The sequence below is a fragment of the Rhincodon typus genome, chromosome 14, assembly GCF_021869965.1.
Source record: "Rhincodon typus isolate 14 chromosome 14, sRhiTyp1.1, whole genome shotgun sequence".
Lineage (NCBI taxonomy): Eukaryota > Metazoa > Chordata > Chondrichthyes > Orectolobiformes > Rhincodontidae > Rhincodon > Rhincodon typus.
This window is the reverse complement of record NC_063345.1, coordinates 69,586,808-69,614,043: the sequence shown is the minus strand read 5'-3', so window position 1 is coordinate 69,614,043 and position 27,236 is coordinate 69,586,808. Positions and strand designations below refer to the sequence as shown.

At 41.8% G+C, this 27,236-nt stretch overlaps 1 protein-coding gene and 1 long non-coding RNA gene across 2 annotated transcripts in view; one reads left to right on the top strand and one right to left on the bottom strand.

Annotated features, from left to right (window-relative positions):
- The window catches only part of LOC109914445 (gamma-aminobutyric acid receptor subunit beta-4-like), a 106,740-nt gene that overhangs the window by 13,977 nt on the left and 65,527 nt on the right, over positions 1 to 27,236 (bottom strand). Inside the window, exons 4-5 of the mRNA XM_048605108.1 lie at positions 9,368 to 9,588; positions 1,712 to 1,794 (exon numbers count right to left, since the gene is read on the bottom strand). Of these exons, the coding sequence (XP_048461065.1) occupies positions 1,712 to 1,794; positions 9,368 to 9,588 (304 nt within the window). The remainder of the gene's footprint in view (positions 1 to 1,711; positions 1,795 to 9,367; positions 9,589 to 27,236) is intronic.
- Positions 243 to 18,446, top strand: LOC125484818. The gene is made up of 2 exons (XR_007263644.1): positions 243 to 543; positions 14,753 to 18,446. It is a non-coding gene; the product is annotated as an uncharacterized LOC125484818 (long non-coding RNA).

Below are 27,236 nucleotides of genomic sequence, written 5' to 3'. Positions count from 1 at the left end.
ATATATCTATCTGTGAACAGATCTGTGTGTGCCTGCTGCAATAAAATTGTCTGATTTATTAATAAGTATTTTAATATCATTTTCTGTAAGTTTGGATTCTTTGAATTCGATGCTAAACCTATGAGGTGTCTTTGTGTTTCAATTTAACAAATAGCTTTTAAAAACCACAATACCCATAATTCCAAGTAAGACAAAGCTATCCAGAGTTCCTCGGGCACTACCCAGAGGGCTTAGTAGGAATACTTTCCAGACTCTGACTTTCATTTTGAGCCTGTGCTGGAAAGTGGTTTGAGAGAGAAATACGTATTAAGTAACAAGGTCTGAGCAATGTTTCTAAGCAAAGGAGTTTAAAGTAATAAACTAATTTTAGATAAAGAAGTTACTATTAATCCCAGATTGGGTCTTGGGATACAGTCAGTGGAATAAAAGTGAAGTTTATGAAGATTTTTAAAATAAGAAAATGTATTGAAGCTACTTCAGCACTGGAAGAAAACTAAGTCAACTGCATAATAATTAAGCAAGAACTAATTATGGTTCTGGCAGGTAAGTTGAAATTTTAATTCTGTCAGGCCCATCGAATTATTTGAAAAGAAGTCTCTCTCTCTCTTCCCCACCCCCACCTTGAAAATGAACTGGAATGGGTCTTGCTAGAGGTGTTCTTAAAATTGCAACAATGTTTATAAGGTGTACCAGGATGTACAAATTCTAATATAAAGCTGTTGTTTCTATTTAATCTATAATGGTGGCTTGGGTCATTCCTACTGTGTGTTTAAAAAACCTTTGTATTTGTTTTATAAGGGAATAGAGTTTTCTTTCTTATGTTCACTTCTGTCATTAATATATTTATTGCTAAAACAAAAGCTGCAACATTGTGTGCTTGTGCTTCAATAAAATAATCACTGATAACAAAAACCTAAAATAAAATTCCCCAGTCCTGTCTACTCTCCTGTCAAGAATCTGCCTTGTCGGGTACTCAGATCACTGGACATTAACCCCATAAGAAAAATGGTCTAGATTCTAATACGGTTTATAAATCTGTGTGTTTGTGTATATCTCTGTATATCAGTGTGTATTTGTGGATCTGTGTCTGTGTGTGTGTTTGTGGTTTGAGTATCGATGCTTCTGTGTACACGTAGTACACGTATAACTGTCTGTATGCAGAGATCTGCGTGGGTGTGTGTTCCTTTGTAGGCCTGTTTGTCTGGCATGTGGCTGTGCTTGTTGGGGGTTGGGTAGTGGGAAAAGTTGGAGAAGGGGATCTCTGTGGAAAGAGCTGTCTATAGGGGTGTGACAGTGTGAGAGAGTGTGTCTGTGTGTTTGTGGATGCATGTGGGTATCTGTAGGCATTGTATGTAGTTGTAACTTTGAGAATATTCATGTTTGCGTTTACAAGGCTATCTGTGGATATGTCTGTAATAAGACTGTGTATATGTGTATACGTCTGTATGTGAATCTATGTGTTTTTTTTTATCAGTATGTGGGTTTGTGTATGACATTATTCCCCTTGATATTTACTGTGCTATTGTCCACTGAGCACCTGATCATTTGGTGAAGTGCCTAATGATAGAATACCTTTGAAAAGGAGGGGAGTGGGAGGAAAAGAAATTGGATCCTTGTGATCCAGAAAGACTGCGTGCTGAAACCCTCAGACCAGTGTGAGTGGATGAAAAAAAACCCTGAATGAAATGGTAATTATTTGCGTCAAACTTACAGCTCTCTATTTCCAAAGTACAGTTCTGCTCATCCAGGGGGTATCTGCGCAAGTCCATCATACAAGCTGCAGTGGTGGTGATCCTAAACATAAGAAAACCGGAAATAACAGTTAGTATGTGCTCTCATCAGGTCAGCCAGAATCCCATCTAGTCACACCTCAGTCTATTAGGCTGTTCATACTGAGCATAAATACATAAATCCTATCACCCTGTTCTAAAGACATCAACATGGAAGCCCCCCTGTGGTCATGACTCTGCCTAACAATTGCTGTTCCATTAATTGGCAATTGTTGAGGGACGTCTGACGGTGCCTTAAGGTAAAGGTGTTGCCAGTTTGGCAGGATAGCTATTGTCCAGTATAGAACTGGGATCTCCCTTGCTCTTTTCTGATTTCCACCTCTACCAGAGAGGGAGACTGAGACTGGGTTTAACATCTCACTTGAAAGACAGATAGGCACTCTCATTGATTTTGATTGTCGAGACGAACTGATAAGAAAGACAATGTCAGGGAGGGTCTGCAAGGGGACAATGGAAACTAAAGCAGATTTGGGGAAGACGTTGGGTTCTTCAATTTTTAACAAAGAAGTTCCGTTAATTGAAACAATCAAGGGCAGAACAGTCCAGGTTGTCTAACTTACCAGACCCCTCAAGCACATTTCACCAGATTACTCAACAAACTTCATGAGATCTTCAACCTAATCTCACTAGATTCCTCAAATATATCTCACCAGATGGATTAACACAACCTCGCTTGTTGCTTCAAACATATCTCACTAGATCATATACAACCACCTTCTCAAGACCAATTAGGAACAGGGAACAAATGCTAGTCTTCCCTGTGACACCTATATCCCACGAAAGAATAAAGAACGATGTTTGGATGACTGGCACTGTTTAAGTGTGGATAATTCGCATGGTCCAGATGGCTTGTAGCTCAGGTTTCTGAAGAATGTGTGTTGGAGATAGCAGAGGGGTTTAGCATAATCATCCAATTTTCCCTAGATACAGAGGGGTGGGGGTGCCAAAGGATTGAGGTTGACATATGATTGCCAAATATTCAAGAAAGCATGGGCAGCACGGTGGCTCAGTCGTTAGCACTGCTGCCTCACAGTGCAGGGACCCGGGTTCAGTTCCAGCCTTGGGTGACTGTCTGTGTGGAGTTTGCACATTCTCCCTGTGTCTGTATGGGTTTCATCCAGGTGCTCCAGTTTCCTCCCACAGTCCAAAAATGTGCAGGCTAGGTGGATTGGCCATGCTAAATTGCGCATAGTGCCCTGGGATGTTTAGGTTAGGCAGGTTATAAATGGGAAATTAGGGGAATGGGTCTGGGTGGGATGCTCTTCAGAGGGGCGGTGTGGACTTGTTGGGCTGAATGGCCTGTTTCCACACTGTACAGATTCTATGAATTTTCTATGATAAAAAAGCATACAAGGACATTCTTAGTAACTAAAGTCCAGTCAGTTTAACATCAGAGGTTTTTAAGGTTTTAGACACAATAATGAAGGAAAAAAAACTCACACTTGGAGAGGTTTCCATGAATGGAGGAGAGCCAGCAAGGAAAAGGCAGAAGGTTTTTGACTAATCTTGTTGAATATTTTGATGAAGTAAAAATCAATGTTGATGAAGGGAATGTGGTGGATGTTGTCTGTATGGATTTTAAGAAATTGTATGACTAAGTACCACATAAAAAGATGATTAACAAGATTGAGAACTATGGAATAGATGCATCAGTGCCCAACTGGATAACAAACTGGATTAAGAACCGGAAACAGCGAGTTGTAGTAAATGTTGTTCAAACTACAGGATGATAGGTAGAGGTGTTCGCCAAGGGGCAGGGTGAGATCTAGGCTTCTCTTCCTACAATTAATTGATTTGGAAATTGGAATACAGAATAGCATCTTGTAATCTGCTGATGATAACAAACATGTGGTAAACAATGAAGCTGATACCAATCAACTACAACGGACATAGATTGGCATAATGGGAAGACAAGAGGCAGATGGAGTTTAACACAGTGAATTATATGGTGATGCACTTTTGGTGGAACAGGCAGGGAGAGGATATACAGAATGAATGGCCAAGCTCTAAGCAGCTTGCAGGTGCAGAGGACTTACATTGATCATTGAAGGTGACAGGACATTTTGAGAGAGTGTTTAACAAATCCTATAGAATCTTGGGCTTCATAAATCAAGATATTGATACAAAACCTGAACCTTTATAAAGATCTGGTTCATCCCCAGATAGACCATTGTGTTCAATTCTGGTCCTGACATTTCAGTAGGGACATGAAGGATCTTGACAGGGTGCAGGGAGATGTACCAGAATATGTCAGGGATCAGAGATTTTAATGACAAGGCTCAGTTGGAGAAGCTGAAGTTGATCTCCATGGAGTGAAGGAGATTGAGAGGAGACTTGAGCAAGGTGGACAAAATAAGGACAAGTTTGGAATACAGGAAACAGGGCAAAATGTGCTATTTGGTTCCATTGAGCTTTAAAGTCTTAAATGGAAGCCCCCTTATTCTGAGACAGTGTCCTTTGAAACCCCTCACCTCAGAAATGCTAACAATCAAAGATATTCACATTGGCTGATAGTACAAGGAATCCATGACAAATTTAAGGTTTTGGACAAAAGGTTCAGGGAAGATGGGAGGAAGAACACATTTGCAAATGTACAATTCAGGAGCATGAGTTTGCCATTCAGTCCCTTGAGCCTGCTTAACTATTCAATAAGATCATGGCTGATCTGATTGTAATCTTAACCAAATTCTTGATAACCCATGATAACCTTTCATCCCCTTCTATCCCTCTGCCTTAAAAATATTAAGGCCTCTGTTTCCACAGCCTTTTGAGGGAGAGAGCTTCAAAGTCTCATGACTATGGGAAAAGCCGTGCCTCATCTCTGTTTTAAATGAGTAAGCCGTGATTTATAAACATTGAATCCTCATTCTACATTCTCCCAAAACAGGAAACATCCTGTACACATCTACCCTGCCACTACCTTTCAGGATGTTGTAATTTTCAGACAAGTCACCTCTTACTCTTTTAAAACCCGATAGATACCAGCCAAGCCTGTCGAACGTTTTGTTATAAGATAAACTGCCTATCCCAGGTATTAGTCTCATAAACCTTCTCTGAACTTCTCTACTGCCTCTAACACATTTATATCCTTCCTTAAGTAAGGAAACCAATGCTGTACACAACACTCCAGATGCAGTGTCACTGGTGCCTTGCTTCATTGAAGCATAAGCTGTTACTTTTATGTTCAATTTTCCCCGAGTTACATGATTATATTCTATTAGCTTTCATAATTACATGTCTTACCTGCATAATAACCTTTAACAATTCAGCAAGTTTAGCTACCATGCCTTCATTCTCTGCATTGAAGCAATTTATATCAATTATAAGTAGTTGAGCTCACTGCACCAATCCCTGTGGCACACCATGTTATATCTTGCTAACCGAAAAAATGATTCATTGATTCATATTTTTTCCTTCCTATTAGCTAGTCAATCTCCTATCCAAGCCTATATGTTACTCCTGACACCATGAGCTTTTATTTTTGACAGTAATCTTTCATGTAGCAAATGCCTTCTGAAAATTGAAATATAGTACATCCACTGGTTCCCCTTTACCCACTGCCCAAGTTACTTCCTCAAAGGATTCAAATAGATTGGTTAAATGCGAGTTCCCGTCCACAAAACCATATTGATTACCTTGATCTTTCCCATTAGCCCTGTTTTAATCTTTTAATGTTGTTAATAATAGCCTCTAATGTTTTCCTTTTGATAGATGCCAAGCGAACAATCCTGTAGTTCCTGATTTCTGTCTCCATCTCATTTTGCATAAAGGAGTTATATTCTGTCTTCCAATTTAATGGGACATCCCCAAATTGAGGGAGACTTGAAAAATTAAAACCAACATATCAACTATCTCACTAGTGACTTCTTTTAAAGCTGGAGGATGAAGTCTGTCAGGATCCAAGCACTTGTCAACTCTCAGTTCCAACAATTTACTCAGTACCACTTGTTTGCTGATTATGATTTTCCTGAGTTCCTGCCTCCCTTTCATTTCCTGATTTATTGCTGTTTCTGGGTTGTTACTTGTATTTGCTATAGTGAAGACTGATGCAAAATATCTGCTAAATTCATCTGCCATTTCCTTACTTCCATCGTTAATTCTATAGACTTATTTTCTATAAGATCAATGTTCATTCTGTTAACTTTTTCTCTTGAAAGTACTTTTAGAAACTCTTATTATCTACATTTATTTTTCTAGCTAGCGTTCAGTCATGTTTTTTCTAACTTTTTCGTCTCCCTATTAATTTTTTAATTATTCATTGACTTTTTAAAATATTACATCCAATCTTCTGACCTTCCACCCATCTTTGCACAATTAAATGTTTTTTCTTTAAGTTTGTTAACTTAAGTTTTAAGTTAACAGATGAACAGTTGGGAACATAGGCTCAGGAATGGGTATAGATGTGATAGGAAGGATGGGCGGGGTAGCAAGAGAAGAGGGGAAGTGGCGTTTTTGGTTAGGAATAATATATGGCTGTACTTAGGGAGGATATTCCTGGAAGTACATCCAAGTTATTTGGTTAGAACTGAGAGATAAGAAAGGGATGATTACCTTATTGGGATTGCATTCTAGGCCCCCCCAGTAGTCAGTGAGAATTTGAGATGCAAATTTGTAAGGAGACCTCAGTTATCTGTAAGAATGATAGGGTTGTAATAGTAGGAGATTTTAACTTTCCAAACTTCGATTGGGACTGCCATTGTGTTAAGGTATTGCATTGAGAGGAATTTAAGTGTGTACAAGAAAAATTTCTTCAGTATTTGGATGAATGTGCAAAACTTGACCACCTCTTTGGAAATAAGGCGGGGTAAGTGACTGAGGTGTCAGTGGGGGAGCACTCTGGGGCCAGTGATCATAATTCTATTAGTTTTGAAATAGTCGTGGAAAAGGATAGACCTGATCTGAGTTAAGTTCTAAATTGGACTAAGACTAATTTTGACGGTATTAGGCAAGAACTTTCAAAATTTGATTGGGTGAGGCTATTCACGAGTAAAGGGTTGGTTGGTAAGTGGGAGGCCCTCAACACTGAGATAATGAGTGTCCAGAGGCAATATGTTCCTAATAGAATGAAAGGCAAGACTGGTAGATGTAGGGAATGCTAAATGACTCGAGAAATTGAGGCTCTGGTCAAGAAAAATAAGGAATCATATGGCAGGTATAGATAGCTGGGATCAAGTGAATTCGTTGAGGAGGATAAGGGCAGTAGGGATATACTTTAAAAGGGAAATTAGGAGGGCAAAAAGGGAACATGAGATAGCTTTGGCAATCAGGGTTAAGGAGAATCCAAAGGAATTGTACAAATACAATAAGGTCAAAAGAGTAACTAGGGAGAAATTAGGGCCCCTTAAGGATCAACAAGGCTGTCCGTTCGGATACAAAATTGACCTGAAGGTAGGAGACAGTGTGGTGGGGGGCGGGCTGGGGGAGCTGAGTGGGTGGGGTTGCTTTTCAGACTGGAGGCCTGTGCCACAAGGATCAGTGCTGGGTTCACTGCTTTTTGTCATTTATTTAAATGATTTGGATGTGAATATAGGAGGAATGGTTAGTAAGTTTGCAGATGACACCAAAATTGGTCGCGTAGCGGACAATGAAGAAGGTTGTGTCAGAGTACAACAGGGCCTTGATCTGATGGGCAGAGGAGTGGTAGATGGAGTTTAATTTAGATAAATGTGAGGTGTTGCATTTTGTTAAGGCAAATTGGGGCAGGACTTGTACATTTAATGGTAGGGTCCTGGAGAGTGTTGTTGAATATACAGACCTTGGGATGCAGGTTCATATGTCCTTGAAGGTGGAGTCACAGGTAGACTGGGTAGTGAAGCAGGCGTTTGGAATACTTTCCTTCATTGGTCAGTGATTTGAGTAAAGGAGTTGGTATGATATATTGTAGCTGTGCAGGATATTGGTTAGGCCATTTTTGGAATCTCGTATTCAATTCTTATCTCCCAGCTATAAGAAATATTTTGTTAAACTTTAAAAGGCGCAGAAAAGATTGCAAGGATGTTGCCAGGGTTTGAGCTATAGGGAGAGGCTAAGTAGGCTGGGGCTATTTTCCCTTGGAGCGTGAGAGGCTGAGGGGTAACGTTATAGAAATTCATAAAATCCTGAGGAGCATGGATAGAGTGACTAGCCAAGATCTTTTTCCCAGGGTAGGACAGTCCAAAACTAAAGGGTTTGAGGTGAAAGGGGAAGATTTAAAAAGGACCTAAGGGGTAACTTTTTCATGCATAGAGTGGTGCATCGAATGAACTGCCAGAAGACGTGACGAGACTGATACAATTACAATATTTAAAAGGCATCTGGATGAGTACATGAATAGGAAAGGTTTAGAGGGATATGGGCCAATGCTGGCAAATGGGGCTAGATTAACTTAGAATATCTAGTTAGCAAGAATGATTCGGAGCAAAGGGTCTGTTTCTGTACTGTTCAACTCTGTGACTCCATGACTCACAACTACCTTCTATACACTTCCTCACACCCTGCTTCCTGTTCATTCTTCCATTCCATTCCCCCAGTTTCCTTATCTCTGTCATATCTGTTCTGTTGAATACGAGTTCTGAAGAACAGTTACTGGACTAGAAATGTTACCTCTGTTTTTCTCTCCCAAATACTGCCAGACCTGCTGAATTTCTCCAGCATTTTGTAATTGTTTCAGATGTCTAGCATCTGCTGTATTTTGCTTTTAAAGGAACTGTAGACATCAGTCATTGAGAAAATGCTGCAATTTAGTATTCTGGAGCTTTAACAATGCCTTGAAACTGTCACAGTGCAATCAAATAGTGTCAGAGTGGTTTTAAAAAAGGGGAATTCTGTTTGTTTAATTAGGCTGCAAGACCTCTCTTTCATCTTGCAATTCCATGGCTCTTCCTGATCTCTCTTGCTAGGTCCGGGTAGCATTCAGACTGATTAAGCACCAATTGGAATTGAACATCATTCAGCTTCATGTTTATCTCTGCTGCTGGCCCTTCAAACAGAAATGAGACTTGCTTTACAGAAACAGATAGCAAGAACTGCAGGTGCTGGAGTCAGATTCAACACATTGTGGAGCTGGAGGAACACAGCAGGCCAGGCAGCATCAGAGGAGAATTTCTGAAGAAGGGTCCTGACCTGAAACGTCAGCTTTCCTGCTCCTCTGATGATGCTTGGCCTGTGTGTTCCTCCAGCTCCACATTGTGTTGCCTTACAGAAAGATTTTCAAATACACAAGGGAATTCAATCGTGTCAGAGATAGACCAAATGGCCAATTCCACATTATCAAGCCTGTGCCATACTCCGATTGCACTCTCGAACAGTCCCCTGACCCTCACCTCACCTTAGCCCTAACAGATTTTCCTGGTGATTGCATAAACGATCTAACTAATACTTTATAGTTATTATTGAATCTGCTACCATCATCCTTTCAGACAGCCTGTTCTACATTGTAATGACTCACTGCAATAAAAGATCTTTTCAGTTCAACTCTGGCTTTTATGCAGTGTATTCACCTTCTGGTTACTGAGCCTCCTGTTGATGTTAGCCACCCAGTTGATTAATGGATAGAGGCACTCTGAGCTGGAGGATACATGAACTGGCATGGCACCTACCTGAGTCCATACAAGACAGTACCATCGGGGTGCAGGCGGATCATGCGGTTTTTCACAGTCACCCCGTGAAGGAAGGATTTTTTGTCGTTCAGGAAGTAAGTGTCTGGAAGCCACAGCTGATCAGCCACCCTATTGTCCAGGGTGAGATTGAGTGGGAGAGCTGTATATGACAGACGCTTATCCCTCCAACCTTGTTGGAAATACATGGTGATAGTATAATCCTGCAAAACAACAACATGTCAGTTAATTATACCCTGCCTTGCTTGTCAAGTCCAAATATTAAAGGATATTTTGTAATCGCTGTCTCTGTTAAACAATCCTGTTAAACATGAACAACATTTTGCTGCTGTTCTGTGTTATGCTGTGGGTACATTGTGTTTCCAGACATTGCTCACTCCATGTTCTTGAGAGTGAGCACATGCTGTATGCTGACACTCCCAGTGCAGCGATGAGGGAGTGCTGCACAGCTGAATCTACTGAGGAATTAAACTAAAGACCCGACTGCCCTCCTAGTCAGATGTAATAGACCTTTGTATATTCATCTATTCCTCCACAATATCTATCCTCCAAGCAACATCACAAAACAGACAACCTGCCCATTATCACGTTGCTGATTCTGGGATCTAGCTGCATGTAAGTGCAGTCCTGCATTTCCTATATTACAAAAGCATGGACAATTTGAAAACACTTAACGATGCAATGTAATCTCTTGGCTGTAGAGGATTATGTGATATTTGGAGGTTGTGGGAAGTGTTATATCAATGCAAATTTTCTTTTCTCATTTTAATGGCTGCGAAGGATTGGGACATGCTGAAGTGATAGACTGTAAAAAGGTATGAATAATAGCACTGACCACTTTCAGAGGAAGAAGACCCACAACATCTGTCAGCAATTGCAGAAAAACCCATGTCAGTACTACAGAAAAGGCCTCCACATATTACACTATTGAGTAGTTTTAAACAACGGGCTTTAATAAGCACAGAATAATAACAGTATGTTATATAACAGACTGAGAGTATTACAATATTAAAAGATAAGCAATTCATATAAGAATCACCTTTTTAGTTTTGACTCTTTAAAAGCTGTGGGCTGCAATAACAGAAGAACTGTTTTGAAAACAGGGATTTACCAGGATATCTGCATAATTTCGCAACATGGAATTTGATACCAGAAAGTTGTTTGAAGTGAAGCTGATTGGTTCTCAAGTAACTGAGCAGGTTGGAATTGGAGACAAGTTGTAAAGCCATAGACATAGAGATAGAGGGAGACAGAAAGACACAGGAGGGTGTGTTTGTTGCTCTCCACAGAAGCGGTCCGTTCTCTGCAGTAAAAAAACATTTTAAACACAAAGATAACCAGTTCCATTTCCTGCATCAGTTGCTATGAGCTGTGAATTTCTTAAGTGATAAACAAGAAACACTGTCTAAGTGAATCAGTTGTTCTGTACATCTGCAGAACAGTGGAAATTTCCAGAGAAATACAACAGAACACCAAGGGCCGGGTGAGCCGAAGACGAATCATCCCAAAGTCTGAATCAGGAAGCAAAGAGACACAGACCTGATTTTCCAGTTTATTCTATATCCGTCAATAAGCTAATTTCACAATTTGTCTCTGTGTGCCTAAAATTGGGGGTGGGGGAGGATATGGGAAGAGTTTATAAGGGAATTTTAGTTAGTGGGGTTTATGTTAGTGGTTTATATCTGTGTACTAGTAGCTATAGTCTAATTACTCATCGTACTAAATAAATAATAATTTTTTAAGAAACCTGGTCCATGCTTTCTATCAACCTTGGTCTGAAGGTCAGATAAATTTGGATACGGTGCATTCCTTTTAAACAAAAAACTTTATGATTGGTTATGACTACAACAATATGTTAGTGATGAACTGGTATGGAGAGGGTGTCAGTGATGAGCTGTTTTGGAGAGAGCTTTGATAATGAGATAGTCTAGGGGGGCTTGGGTGACTAGCTGGTGTGGAGGAGGGATGGGTGACAAGGCAGCTTCGCGCGGGGCGTGGGGTGGAGTGGTGTCAGTGACGAGGTGGCATAGAGGTGGGGTGTCGGTGAGCATGGATACACCGAACAGTCATATTTTGCAATCTCCAATTTAAAACTAATCTTTCACACATGCTGCCTCTCTTCCAGTTTCATTGGTTTATAAAGTTCTAGATGGATTGTCTATTTTTAGTTTTCTATTTGAGGGTGTCCTGCAATGCTGAGTGGCAATTTGAGGTGCCTGCTCCTGTAGTTGGTGTTAGTGGACAGGTTGATGTGATGGATTTATTGCCGGTGGTTCCTGACCATCATTGCTCTGTGGGTCATCCCTAATGTTTGAGTATTGGTGGCCAGATTCATGTCTGTGTTGGATTGGATCCACCCTCTCCAAGAGAGGTCATGGGTCAGGATCTCGGCTGTTGTCTCCATGATGATCTGTTACTTTGTCAACCTGCACATTTTCAATGATGCTTTCGTCCTTCATAATGGGTTGCATTCAGCTGCAGGAATACTAGTTCCCAGAATGGCTGGTGTGATTATTTGTGCTTCCTTTGGACCTTTTGAGTCTTTGTGAGTGTGAAAGCCAGTGTTACTGATGACTTACTCCATCTGATAGAGCACGGTGGTGTCACAACTAATGTCACGTGGGAAATGTACTAGCTCCAAGAGCTAGTTTTGAAAGGAGTTAAGCATGCGTTACGTTGACCTCTTGGTGGTGTTTAAACAATCTGTATGCAGTGACTGCATGTTCCTGAGAGAGCATTATGACAGTAATATATGCCACAATACTCTGTATTCTGCACTGCAATAGACTTTTCACACTGAATTCCTTTATAATCAGCCTGAACAGTATTTGAATCAATGGTCAATTTCTCCCTATTTTTTTTTCTTTACTCATTCACGGGATGAAGGTGTCACTGGCTAGGCAGCATTTATTGCCCATTCCTAATTGCCCAGAGGGCAGTTAACAGTCAACCACATTGCTGTTGGTCTGCAGTCACATGTAAGCCAGACCAGGTAAGGATGGTAGTTTCCTTCCCTAAAGGACATTAGTGAATCAGATGGGTTTTTCCAACAATTGACAATGTCATCATTAGATGATTAATTCCAGATATTTATTGAATCTGCCATGGTGGGATGCAGACCCGGGTCCCCAGAACATTACCTGGGTCTCTGGATTAACAGTCCAGCGATAATACCACTAGGCCATTGCCTCCCCTTAATATCCTAGTTGTACAACATCATCTCACCAGCTTCATCACTGTTGTACCAGTCAGTTCAGGATCTTCATTCCACAAATCATCATTTTCAATGTCATCAAACACATTAACTATTCCACATTTTATAAGTTTCTTTTGTCATTGTTTGAATCAAATTCGTTCCAAGCTTCGCTGAACTATTGGCATCATGTTCGTCATGAGGGTGCTCAAATAGTTCTACTTTACTGACATGTTTTTTTCAACATCACCATCACAGTCACTAGATCCAAAATGTTGACTCTGTTTCTCTCTCCACAGATACTTCCAGACCTACTGATTTGCTTCAGCAATTTCTGTTTTTGTTTTAGATTTCCAACTTCCACAGTTTTTTGATTTTTATGCTTTAGTTCACTGCCTCTACTTGTCTCATTATCTATCGGACACCATTCTGAGAGGCTTATTGATACACTCAAAACAGTTCTGAGGAAGGGTCACCGGACCCGAAACGTTAACTCTGTTTTCTCCTCCACAGATGCTGCCAGACCTGCTGAGCTCTTCCAGCAACTTTGTTTTTGCTCCTGATTTACAGCATCCGCAGTTCTTTTGGTTTTTATGCAGAATATACAGCTCGGTCAGTGTTGTCTGATCCTTATCATGGTCTACAATGCTGGGATTTGAACATGCCCCAGATGAAACAAACCTGTTTCTTTGCATAGTCCTCCTGGTCTCAAACTCCTCATGCTTTTGATCACGCAATCATCCTTATCCATCCAGCCTTTCCCGTGAACAATGCCTTTGTACAATTTTTTTTGGGTGATATTCATGCACAAAGCTCCCCCAATGACTTTAATTATGTGCCATCTGCCATCAGAGTGAACGCATTGTCAGCCAAGTCATCTTGGGACCAGTCATCGTTACATAGGACAGTACAGCACAGTACAGGCCCTTCGGCCCACGGTGTTGTGCCGAACTTTTACCCTAATCCTAAGGTCTATCTAACCTTCACCCCTACCTTATACTATCATCCATATGCCTATCTAATAGCCGCTTAAATGCCCCTAATGAGGCCAACTCCACTACCCTCTCCGCCAATGCATTCCATGCCCCTACCACTCTCTGAGTGAAGAACCTACCTCTGACATCTCTCCTATATCTACCTCCACTCACTTTAAAACTATGCCCCCTCGTAATAGCTACCTCCACCCTAGGAAAAAGTAAGAGTGGTTTTCTCACCATTTTGGTCATGGTCTTGTTTGCTGGCATGTGGAAGTTCATCAGTGCTTCATCCATGTGCCCAGTGCAGACTAATCGATTCCCAGTCTTCTTTCAAAGTTGGGTGATGAAGCAATGGAATTAAATGGTTTTATTATTGAGTTCAGAAGGCAGATTCTGTCAAATTTCTGTTTCCTGGTGGAGTGCTGAATGTACCTTTCTCTAAATCTTGTGCACCACCTGGCATTAGCCTTGAACCCTGAACAACCGTCATTCTTCACTTTCCTGAGGGCATGGAGCCAACATTTTGTGGCTGATATTGTGACAACTTTCTTATGTTTGTTTAACTGTTTAGTCACTTTTTCTTCTGGTTTTAAATTGAGCTTAATCCTTGTTACCCTTTCTTAAGGACATTGTGATAGGTCATGTGGTACACACTAATCTTGCCAGTTGGTTGGGGATTGTTGCTTGAACTGATCGAGAGAATATCTAAATGTTCTGCATGCCTTTAAAAGAACAAAGTTATCAAATCAGAGTAATTTCCCCAAAGTAATTAAATATCACAACGCAGTTTGACTACTGTGGTAAACGAAAGGCAACGAGTCAATTATGTCATAAGACTGACTTTTACACATATGACAGTCATTTTTGATAAAGATTTACATCACTCGATCTTACTAATACCAAAACCAATAAAATGGAGTCAACCTGTTTCCAGGAGCCCATCAAAGATAATTAGCCGAGAGGAATATGAATGTGAGATACCTCCTGACCCAGTTACAGAACATCCAGATAGAACCTGGATGGTGAAGAAGCCGTTAGATGCAAAAGAAGATGAACTCTGCCGTACAAAGGAATTCACCCACCCATAATCTAGTCCAGTTGAAACTAAGCAATTGGAATCCACTAGCCATGATTATATTTGGGTTATTGGTAAGATGGTTCATATGAAAAGGCCAATAACTCTCTTTTGTCTTTCAGAATCGGTTTTCTCCAGGAAACAAGGACAAAAGCTGAAGAGACCCTGGAGAAGCAGCACTTGTGACCGGGTGTTACGCTCTTTCCATGTCTTGGTTGCAATTGTAATGTCTATCTGCTTAATTAACACAGCAATGACTGGCTGCACAAGAACAGATTTAAATCATCTCAAGGACTGATCCAGGGTTTAGCAAGTTCAACCTGAAGCCATCAGTTTACCTTGAACATTTATTGAACTCCATAGGAGAGCTCCCACTCTGTAATCAGCTTTTGTGTGTGTGGACCTTGAGTGTATGTGTTTGCAGTTGGAGCATTTTAGTTTTTTTTTACTGGACTGGATTAAGCAAAATAATATGTATCTCTTTAGCAAAGTGTGTCTGTATGTGAGAGGAAGAGAGACAAGCCTCTGCATCAGACAGAGTTGAATGCTAATTCAGCTGCTCCAGGACCGACTGTCAATGTTGGTGGGAATGAAAGAAGCTAGTTACAGCAGCTCTACCCGCTCTGAAATCTACCTGAAGTCTTTAGATCTGGGATGTGGAGAATGGGTTGAGTGTGGCAACTTTCAAAACCTGTTTTGTCCAGCTTAAACTGAGCTGTTCAATCAACTTCTAGCCAGTGTGGCGATGGACTGCTATCTTTCAGATCGTGACCCCATTCTCTTGGCTTTAGGATGGTAGTGACTTGGGAATGGGTACCTCAGAAAGGTCTGACTTGAACTTTTAGACTTTGTCACTTGATTGTAAACTCTCCAACTCTCTCCCCCAACCCCTCCATTTGTTTTCAACGAAATTACCTTGAAACCTTTCAAATTCCAAGGAACAAAACTTTGTCTGCAGAATACAGTTTCTCAATTTAATCCTTTGAGTTCTGGTCAATATAGACTGGACATGCTCCAAACAAATTTAATCTATATAAATATGTATACTTTCCACTTGCCTGCTTTGGTGCAGCTCCAACAACACTCAAAAAGCTTGATGCCATCCAGGAAAAAGGATCCTGCTTGATTGGCATCACATCCATCACCACCAACACTCAGTAACAAAGTGTATGCCATCTAGAAATTGCACTGCAAAAATTCACCAAGGTGCCTCTTTCAGCACCTTCCAAACCCATGACCTCTTCCATCTGGAAAGACAAGGGCAGCAGGCATAGGAACACCATCACCTGCAAGTTCCCCTCCAAACCACTAACTCCTGACTTGGAAATACAGCACTGTTCTTTCAGTGACATTGGATCAAAATCCTGAAACTCCCTTCCTAATGGCACTCTGGGTCTATCTACAGCACGTGGGTTGCACCTGTTCAAACAGGCAGTTCACCACCGACTTCTCCAGGTCAATCAGGGACAGGCAATAAATGCTGGTCCAGCCAGTGACACCCATGTCCCATGAATGAATTAGAAAAAAATCTCATCTGCATATGAGACTTGCTATCCTGTTGTCATTTGTTCATGGATATAACAAATGCTTGCTGTTGCCAACCACTCAGTCAATTTCCTAATCCTTCACGAATACCTAGATAACAAGCAGTAAAATTTAGGAAAAGATCTTTGAATTGCAAACTGTATCTAAATACATGAAACAATTACAATGTGATAGACAAATTAATTGCAGAGAGAGCGACAAATAGGTTCGACTGAATAGCTATTGCAGAGATCACGTTGCTTGGTGACTGATGTTGTGAGGCAAATATTCAGGGTGCTTGGTCTCTAAAAGTCAGCCTTGTGATGCATTTGGGATGGGTAATAATAAAGTCTGACAAAAGAACAGCTTTGAGGAAGGACCTAAAATCATGAGACCAGGAAGTAAAGTCATTCTGGATGAAGATAAGAAATAACAAGGAACATAAAATGCTGGTGAAAGTAGTCTATTCACACATTCACATTTTAAAGCATTTATCATGAAATATGAATAATTTTTAGCAAATAAAACACAATGAACGTGGACACTTTCATTTATATGTTGGTTGAACATCTAGCTCCCTCCCACCTCCCCTCCAAATTTTCCTTCACCCTTGAGGAGATGTCCTTAATCCTGGCACCTGGCAGGCAATACAGCCTTCAGAACTCCCACTTATGGCTGCAGAGAACAGTATCTATCCCCTAATTGTACTGTCTCCTACTACTAATACATTCCTCTTTCCTTCCCTGACTTGAATACCATTCTGTACGACGTACTTTGGTCAGTTTGCTCATGCTCCCTGCAGTCCTTAATCTCGTCCACACAGTTTACAAGAACCTTGGAAATGTTGGACAATTGCAAGGGCTGAGGCTCTTCAATTTTAACCCACAGGTCCTCAAACCTGCCTCACCAGCATTCACACACCCATGTCCCTGATCACAGATCAATTTTGAATTAGCTAGTGTGAGGGGTGTGACTGTGCCTAGAGCACAATTTCTAGGTAACCTTTGAGAAGATGTTCCCAACTTATGGGAGATGATTCACATTTTCGAGTCCTCCCTGCTTATTATAATTGATGGGGCTGGGACTGTGGGCAGGAGCTGTTTGGTTTGGGAGCTTGTTGGAGGAGGGACCTTTCTTCTTTAGGTGTTTAATGAAATGCTCAGTTTCTCATCCTGACAAGTCATCGACGAATTGGACCTCAGCTTCTGAGTGAGTGAGTATGCGCACACGTGGGTATCAGCTATGACCCTGTGTGACAAGGAATGATACAGTTGTCTTAGTGAAAATGGAATTGAGAGAAAATAGGAGCTAGTCCAGAATGTAATATTGATGCCCTGTATTCTGACACACATAAAGCATCAATAAACTGATCTCAGCTCAGAGGCTGATTGCAGTGAGCTAAAACCTGTTTGAAGGGTACAACTTTGGAAATTGCACTGCAATGGTGAGGATGGGCTGGGCTTTGGAGAATCGATGATGGGGAGTGGTGACATTGCAGGCCACCATGAGATCCACAAATGACACTGATCCAGAAGGAGCAAATCTCTGGTCAGGAACAGGCCATGGCTGAAGTTGGGAAAGCAGGAGGAGCTGGAGGGCAGTCAACAGAAAGCAGCAGCAGTGGGGTTTCGGTTACAATCATCGACCTGAAAATAAAACCAATGATGCAGCTCATGTAAGCTATGGTACACTCTGGTACTCAGCATCAGACTTTAAAAAAACAGAGGGTAATTCAAGTCAGGAAACTGAACAAACTCTCAGGATCTGGTAATAGGTGACCAAATCATTTGATTCTCACTCGGGGGGTAGTCATGGTCTGGAGGACACTGCTGTAGGTCAAGGCAGGCTGGTTAGACTGCTTCCCTTGATTTTCTGGGACTTGACCATAGCTATTACAGATGATGTTGGGGTCCATATCCCATCACTCCCACACAATTCCGCCCCTGGACCCTCGACCCATCATTGCCTTAATGCTAACCCAATGCCAACTACTGCCTCTAAACCCCAAGAAATCCTATGCCATCTCATCCCATACACAACACATCCCATAGACAGACTCAGAAACCATGCACAAGAAAAACAATTCCAAACATCTATTACTGCTCTGACTGTACAGACTTGGTAGTGAAAAGAATTCCCACTCACGAAGCAATCAAAACTTTTAAATCTGAAGTGGTTAATTTCGTATTGAAGCACATTTCTATTCATACACCGAGCACTTTATCAGCATCTTTAAGATGCCAATGAAACTGTGAACGTAGAACTGCCTGCTAATAAATTGGAGTTATTGAAGCTTTTGAATATCAGCCTGGCATTCATAACGCTGAGAGAAATGTCAATAAAAGACTCTATTCAAAGTTCTTGAACAGATGCTACACCAGCCAGTCTATCCACCAAAGCAAACCAAATAAAAAAAAGTATTATAAACAATTGTTGACAACAGTAGCAAGCTATTTGTTTTTTTTAAACAAATGAAAGAACAGGGGTTTTAAAACTAAACCACAGACTGACAGCTAAACAGATAATCAAGGGTATTTATATTTATTCCACAAATTCATGACACCAAGACAATGCATAATTTTGAGGTTTGATTTTGAGTTCTAGGTTTATATTTCAGTTGATAATATCCCTAAGTTTTGCAGCTTCTTAGGTAATGGTACAAAATGTGGAACTGGGAGTCCAAAGGGCATCTGCAAATGTGCCAAAGAAGCATGGCCGAAATGAACTCCAATAGCATTAGGACATCATACAACAATTAATTTCTTTTGTTGTAGTTCTGGGTCAATAGGGTTTGTGTAGTAAACAGTGTGATAAAGCACGCTTAAGGAGGAGTAAGCAGTATATTTTTAAATGAAGCATCTCTGCTCTGTTCTAAAAATAGCATAAAGACCTTTGCTTCAGAAAGAAATTTATTCATTACTTGATTTCATAACCTGTGCTGAAATTTAAAATGGAGAAGACAGAATTTATTTCCAATGATGAATTTAAATACAACTCTGTTAATATTGTCAGATTCTGCACACCCATCCAGTCTTCAGATATAATTAGACCAAAGATTGATGCTGATTGGAGATCTGTGCACGTGCCACATTCCATGTCTGGGTAAGCCATCTGAAAACTGAAGATTTAAATCCAGCCCTGGGTCAAATCAAGCAGCACATTGCTCAGAGTGTAACTTTTATTCTGTGGGAGTGAACATTCAACTGATCAGAGCTTCACACTGTCCCCTCTACACACTGTGTTGAAACTGAGTTTCACAGTTTCCTACTTTAACTTTATAGGGCCACACCACCTCCTTGAGCCCAGCGTGCCTTGAACAGAGAAATGAAAATTTAAATTAGTTTCAAAAACTAGTGCTTTATGGGTTTATATCTCCTCTCCAGCCTAACAACCTCTTGCTCATATCTGAAACAACATATTTTCTTGCTGTGGCAGCGATGCTGGGCGTAGAGGGTCCAAACTGACAACTGTTCCATCAGACTTTCTCACACAGTAATCTTAACTGTCAACACAAAGCTCTCGCTTTCTTTGTGGTTTGTATTTAATTGGCTGCAAACCATACTGAGGGACCGTGAAGTGGTAAAAATTGCTGCGTCTTTCCTATCCAGATCATTAACAAATTAGTATTATTGACCTTTGTCCAAATACTTTGCCTGATTAGATACTACTTTATCAGCAGACCAGGAATCACATTTCAGAAAGAATTCTTCAGTAACTGCACCTTCTTCTGATGTAGTGATAGGTGTTCCGCACATGAAAACAGTTCTTCTTTCATAAAATAAACACAATCTTTGGTTTAATACAGGATTTTATCACATTCATTAAAAACATCTGAATGTACTTGATGTACCCTTTGTCACTCGGCAATACAGTGTTGTAGAACTGTTACCAACTGTAAATTGGGCACTGCAAGTCCTCACTAATAGTACAAGGTACAACATCACGTTACCACAGTGCAATGATCTTTACTAAGTGAGATGGTGATTGAGCTTACTTACACAGTAGAGATAGGCCTTCTCCAGCTCTTTAAATGATTCTATGATTCTATCACCTCCTTCTGGCAGTGGTGACTGAGGACAAATGGAAGACTTGCATTTTCTAGTGCCTTGTATAACGTCTAGACTTCCCAGAGGACATCACAGTCTTTGAAGTGTAGTCACGAATTGTGACAACCACTTACACAAAAACAGCAAGCAATGTGGTCATAACCTGATAATCTGATTAGTTTGTTCAGTGAAGATGGTTAAGGGAGGTGGTGTTTAAATGTTCAGTTATTGCTGTTTGACTATGTACTTTTGGATCTGCTTTGTACTTTGTGTATGATTATTAATCCAGGGTATGGTGACTGAGAGGCAAAACTGTAGACAAGTAGCTGGAAGTGTGAAAGCAGACAATTTCAAAACAAAGTACTGTCGGACTCTTGTTCAGTCATATTACCTGGAGTGTATTGTCGCTGCATCGCTCTGAGGCAAGAAAACACAACAAGGCACAGCAGTAAGCTTATGATCCTCTATCAGACTGCTTCATTTATGTTACTATCAGACTCGTTATCAGATGAAAAGTGTGTCCAGGGAGTAAGAGAATAAAGTCACAAGATTCTACAGTTTTGAACAAACCTTACAATGCAATGTTAAAACAATAATATAATCTACAAGAGATAGTAAGAACTGCCGATGCTGGAGTCAGAGATAACACAGAGTGGAGCTGGAGGAACACAACAGGGCAGACAGCATCAGAAGAGCAGGAAAGCTGACGTTTCAGGTCGGGACCCTTCTTCATAAAATAATCTACAAGCCATGTACAACTTATTTCTAACATCCAGAACTAACCTATAGTAAATATGGGTAATAGACTTTGATTGAATGCCCCCACAGTGCACATCAAATAACAAATGCAATCAGGATGGATCCCATGGATTTCTCAGCAATTCTCCCAGATGTTAATGACACAGTGAATCAGTTAATCTTGTTCATAAAGGATTACAATTCTTCGGTTTTGCTGATCTAGACTTGAAATTCCCTCTCCAGCCAGATTGTCATGGTCTACCTCAATGAGTGCTTCAATTTGGTCGATCATTCGCCTCTCCTGGTGCTAAGATGTCCTGGACTCTAAAACTGCACTCCAGTACACATTCAAAAGCATAACTTCAGATCTTCACCCACAGCTCACTTCACAAAGCTAAAACTGCTCTTGCCCCCCAACTCCCCTATCCTGAGTTCCAATCTTGCTCAATTGCTAGAAGCAAATGCTATTTGTGAGTTTTTAAACCCCACTCTGCCGGCTAAACTGATGTATTAATTGACACAGACTTTTTCTGAACCTTTCACAGACACAAAACCATTAACCTCTCTATTTTCTCACCTCCTCAGAACCTCTTGCGAGTCCTGACTCCAACACTTAGCTGCCTATTAATTCCTCAAACTTCTTCCTGAGTCCTAACAGCATAAAACTATTTAATGGCTCTTGACTCTAATGGAGTCTCTTATACAGAATGTGTGTAATTTAGCTGCCTCCTCAGCAGTGCAGCTGACTGCAGCACTCCGAATATAGAATCTGCTTCTGTGTCTCTCATCTTCACTACAGCCTGTAACCTTTGAACTCCTCTTCAGTGATCCCTGATGGGTCCTCAGTGCCCTATCATGAATATTGCAAAACCACCTCCCTGGTTGCTGCATCAATTAGAATATTAGTCATATTTTAAAACTATCAAATGATGCTGTCTTTAGTATTGACCGTATCTGGAATTTTACCTTCTCACAGGATGCTGGAAATGGATATCATTACACCAAGAAATCCAGGAATGACTCTCCTGCTCTTAAAATAGTGTGATGAAATTCCTTACGTGCACTTGAAGTCAGGAAGGGCCTTGGTATAATGTCCTACCTGTACTGGAGCACTCCATCAGCACTGCCTTACAATGGCAGCCGACACTATACTGTCAAATGTCTGGAGTTGTAAGGAGACTCCACATACCACCTTTCAGGGTAAAGACTCACTCTACTGCTGAAAACAATGACTTCTCATCTTTCAATTTTTACAGTTTACATGTTACCATGGTTACTTGAGAATAAAAAAACATACCATTTTAAATATGATAATAGTGTGATGATGCTGTGGCAACCTTTATTCTGGACAATATGCAAACTCTCAGTAAACACATTCAATGACTATTGATGGCTTTCAATTGAGTTATTTGCTTAACTATAATCACAGGCTGAGCAGCATCACGCAAACACATCTTCTGATGAACATCAGTTATAATGGGGGCTGAAATCTCTCCCGTAGCCCGTTGCAATGTTCTTACAGTCTAATTAACTTAAATCATAAACCCCTCAAACTAATAATGCTGGCATTTTTATTTGATGCACAGATGGTGGTGTCCCATCTGCAGATTGCGTTCTGGAGTCAAGGCAGTTAACTGAAAGAGATGATGAACATAGTTAACTCCAGCTGTTAGAATGAAGCCTCCCCCTAAAGCACAAAGATAGCAATGATGAAAGGTCATTCAGATAAATGTCCCAATACATGTAACAATAAAAAAAATGAAGCATATTCATTTGTAGGAAATGTGGCAACCAGTTTGATAACATGATCCCACAAACAGAAATCTGATAATGAATAGGTATTCTGTTTGAAAACTCCTTGGCCTGCAATGTTTTATTTTATTAATATCTGAGATTTCCTTACTATTCTTCTCTACTCTCTGTCGCTCCCCACAGACGTTACAAGTCCTGTTAGACTTTTCCTAGCATTTTCTGTTTCTTTCTCAAATTTGTTTTGTTGGTATTGGCCAAGGGATACCAGGCAGAACTTGCCCTCATTTCTTTGAAATCGAGCCAATTTTCATGTGATATTGTCCCTCCCTTATTTACATGTAAATCTCTACTCAATAATATTGAATGAGTTTGCCTAGTAATTTACTGTTTTAAATTTAAGAGGTGAAAGGAAATAAGTTAAATGAACATCTAATTTTTAATACTTATTAGAATCATAGAAATGTCACAATATGGAAGGACACCATTGGCCCATTATATTTGTACTGTTTCTCCATAATGTCTCCATAATGGCCCTGCACTCATTGTCAATCATCTATAAACTCTAATGGCTCTACAGGATCCCCCATTATGCCCTCACAGGTAAGATTGTGTACCAAGAACTAAACTGATTCTTTGCGGAATCCACATGGGTCACAGAGTTCTTACAGCACAGAAGGGAGTGTTCGGCTCATCGTGTCCATGCCAGTCATCAAACATTCATCTATCCTGATCCCAATCGCCAGCACTTCGCCTGTAGCCTTGTGTGCTGTGTCATTTCAAGTGCTCATCTAAATAATACTTGAGTATCTTAGGAGTTCCCATCTCTACCAGCTTTCAGGCAGTGGCTTCCAGATATCCACAAACTTCTGGGTGATTTTTTGCTTCATATCCTCTCTAAATCTCCTGCTCCTTACTTTAAAACTGTATTGCCTGGTTACTGACCCCACTATCAAAGGTTTCTCCCTATCTACTCTATGTTCCTCAGAACTTTGTACACCTCAATAAGTTTCTTCTTCTTCTTTTCTGCTTTAAGGAAAACAATCCCGATCTATCTAGTCTCTCCTCACAGCTGAATTGTTCCAGACCAGGCAATATCCTGGTGAATACCCTCTACACCTATGGTTCAATCATATCCTTCCAAAAATGTGGTGACCAGAACTGCACACAGTTCTCCAACTGATGCCTAACTAATATGACATATGGTTCCATCATAACCTTCCTGCTCTTGATTAATAAAATCAAGTATTCCAAATGCTTTCTTAACGACCTTATCTACCTGCCCAGCTGCCTTCAAGGATCTATGGACATGCACACCAAAGAACCTCTCATCCTCTACACCTCTGAGAGCCCTACTATTCAATTAGTCCTCCAAAAATGCAACACCTCACACTTTTTAAGATTAAATTCCATTTGCCACTGTTCAGACCATCTGATCAACCTTTCTATGTCATCCTATAGTCTCTGGCTTCCTCTCATTATTTACCACACCAATAATTTTCATGTCCTATGTGAATTTACTGATCATATTTCCTGCATTGATGTTTAGGTGATTAATGTACACGACAAACAGCATGGGATCCACCACTGAACCCTGTGATATGCCACTGGACACATACTTTAATGACAAGACACCAATTACAAAAAACACCCTTCGACCATCACCCTCTGTTTCCTGGCCAATTTTGGATTCAATTTGCCAAATTTACCTGGATCCCATGGGCTCTTAGCTTCTTAACCGGTCTGTTCAAGACTATGTCACAACTTTACTGAAGTCCATGTAGATGACATCAATTGTATTACCCATATCAACATTACGAGTCATCTCCTTGAAAAATTCAATCAAATTTGTTAGACTTGTTCCCCTCTTACTTAGCCATGCTGACCATCCTTGATTAATTCTTCAGAGATAGTAAGAATTGTCGATGCTGGAGTCTGAGATAAAACAGTGTGGAGCTGGAAGAATACTGCAGGCCAGGCAGCATCAGAGGAGCAGGAAAGCTGATATTTTGGAGATAGTAGGAACTGCAGATGCTGGAGACTCCGAGATAACCTTTCTGAAGAAGGGTCTAGGCCTGAAATGTCAGCTTTCCTGCTCCTCTGATGCTGCTTGGCCTGCTGTGTTCATCCAGCTCTACACCTTGTTATCTATAGCTGATATTTTGGGTCAGGATCCTTCTTCAGAAATGAGGGAGTGGAAGAGGGCTCTGAAATAAATAGAGAGGGGGGTGCTGGGCTGGAAAAAGTAGGTGGGATAGTGATGGTAGGTAGGTAGTGGTGGGGATTGGTCAGTGAAGTGGGAGGAGCGGATAGGCGTGAGAGAAGACGGTCAGGTCAAGGAGGCAGGGATGAGGGGGGTACGGGTCTTGGAATGAGTTTGGGGGTGGGGAGATTTTAAAGCTAGTAAAGTCCACATTGAGACCATTGGGTTGTAGGCTTCCAAGGCGGAATATGAGGTGCTGTTCCTCCAGTTTCCGGGTGGTGTCGTTGTGACACTGGAGGAGGCCCAGGATGGACATGTCGTCCAGGGAGTGGGAGGAGGAGTTGAAGTGGTTCGCGACTGGGAGGTGTTGTCGTTTGTCACAAACCAAGCGTAGGTGCTCTACAAAGCAGTCTCCGAGCTTCCGCTTGGTCTCACCGATGTACAGGAGACCACATCAGGAACAGCGGATTCAATAGACCACATTAGCAGATGTGCAGGTGAACATCTGTCTGATGTGGAAAGTTTTTTTAGGGCCTGGGATGGAGGTGAGGGGGGAGGTGTAGGGGCAGGTGTAGCACCTCCTGCGGTTGCAGGGAATGGTGCCGGGGGTGGTGGTGCTAGTGGGGAGTGTGGAGTGGACGAGGGAGTCGGGAGTCGCGGAGAGAACAGTCCCTCCGGAAGGCAGATAAGGGTGGGGAGGGAAATATATCCTTTGTAGTGGGGTCAGATTGCAAGTGGCGGAAGTGGCGGAGAATGATGCATTGAATCAGAGGTTAATGGAGTGATACGTGAGTACAAGGGGAATTCTGTCTTTGTTTTTATTGCGGGTAGGGGTTGTGAGGCAGAGATGCGGGAAGTGCAAGAGATGCAGTCGAGGGCATTTTCAACCACTGAAAGGGGGAAGTTGCAGTTCTGGAAATATGAAGACATCTGGGATGTTTGGGAGTGGAACGCCTCATCTTGGAAGCAGATTTAGCGGAGGCAGAGGAATTGGGAGTAGGGGATTGCATTCTTGCAGGAAGGTGGATGAGAGGAAGTGTAGTCTAGATACCTGGGAGTCAGTGGGCTTGAAATAGATATCAGTTTCGAGGTGGTCACCAGAGATGGAGACAGAGAGGTCCAGGAAGGAAGAGAGGTATCAGAGATGGTCCTGGTGAACTTGAGGTTGGAGTGGAAGGTGTTAGTAAAGTTGATGAACTGTTCAAGCTCCTCGTGGAAGCATGAGGAGGCATTGAAACAGTCATTGATGTAGCGGATGAAGAGCTGGGGGATAGTGCCAGTCTAGCTGTGGAAGAGGGATTGTTCCACGTACCCTACAAAGAGGCAGGCATAGCTTGGGCCCATGCGGCTACTCATGGCCACCCCCTTAGTCCATAGGAAGTGGGAGGAGTTGAAGGAGAAGTTGTTAAGTGTAAGTACGAGTTCAGCTAGGCAGATGGTGGTGTCGGTGGAGGGGGACTGGTTGGGCCTGCGGGAGCGGAAGAAGCAGAGGGCTTTTAGGCCATCTGCATGGGGAAGGCAAGTGTACAGGGATTGGACGTCCATAGTGAAGATGAGGTGTTGGGGGCCAGGGAATTGGAAGTTTTGGAGGAGGTGGAGGGCGAGGGTGGGGTCCCGTATGTAGGTGGGGAGTTCCTGGACCAGGAGAGAGAAAATAGAGTCGAGATAAGTGGAGATAAGTTCAGTGGGGCAGGAGCAGGCAGAGAGAATGGGTCGGCCAGGGCAGTTGGGTTTATGGATTTTGGGAAGGAGATAGAAACGGGCGGTGCAGTGTTGGGGAACGATGAGGTTGGAGGCTGTGGGTGGGAGCTCACCTGAAGTGATGAGGTTATGGATGGTCTGGGATATGATGTTTTGGTGGTTGGGGGTGGGGTCATGATCAAGAGGGCGGTAGGACGAGGTGTCAGAGAGTTGGCACCTGGCCTTGGCGATGTAAAGATCAGTGCGCCACACCACAACTGCGCCTCCCTTGTCCGCAGGTTTGGTAGTGAGGTTAGGGTTGGAGCAGAGGGAGCAAAGGGCTGCACATTCTGTGGGGGAGAGGTTGGAGTGAGTGAGAGAGGTGGAGAGGTTGAGACGATTGATGTCGCGACGGCAGTTGGAGATGAAGAGGTCGAGGGAGGGTAGGAGGCCTTGGGGTGGTGTCCAGGAGGATGGGGTGTGTTGGAGGTGGGAGAAGGGGTCTTTACTAGCTTCAAAATCTCCCCACCCCCGACCTCATCCCAAGACCAGCACCCCCCTCATCCCCACCTCCTTGACCTGTCCGTCTTCTCTCCCACCTGTCCGCTCCTCCCACCTCACTGACCAATCCCCACCACTACCTACCTACACTCACCTTTACTAGCT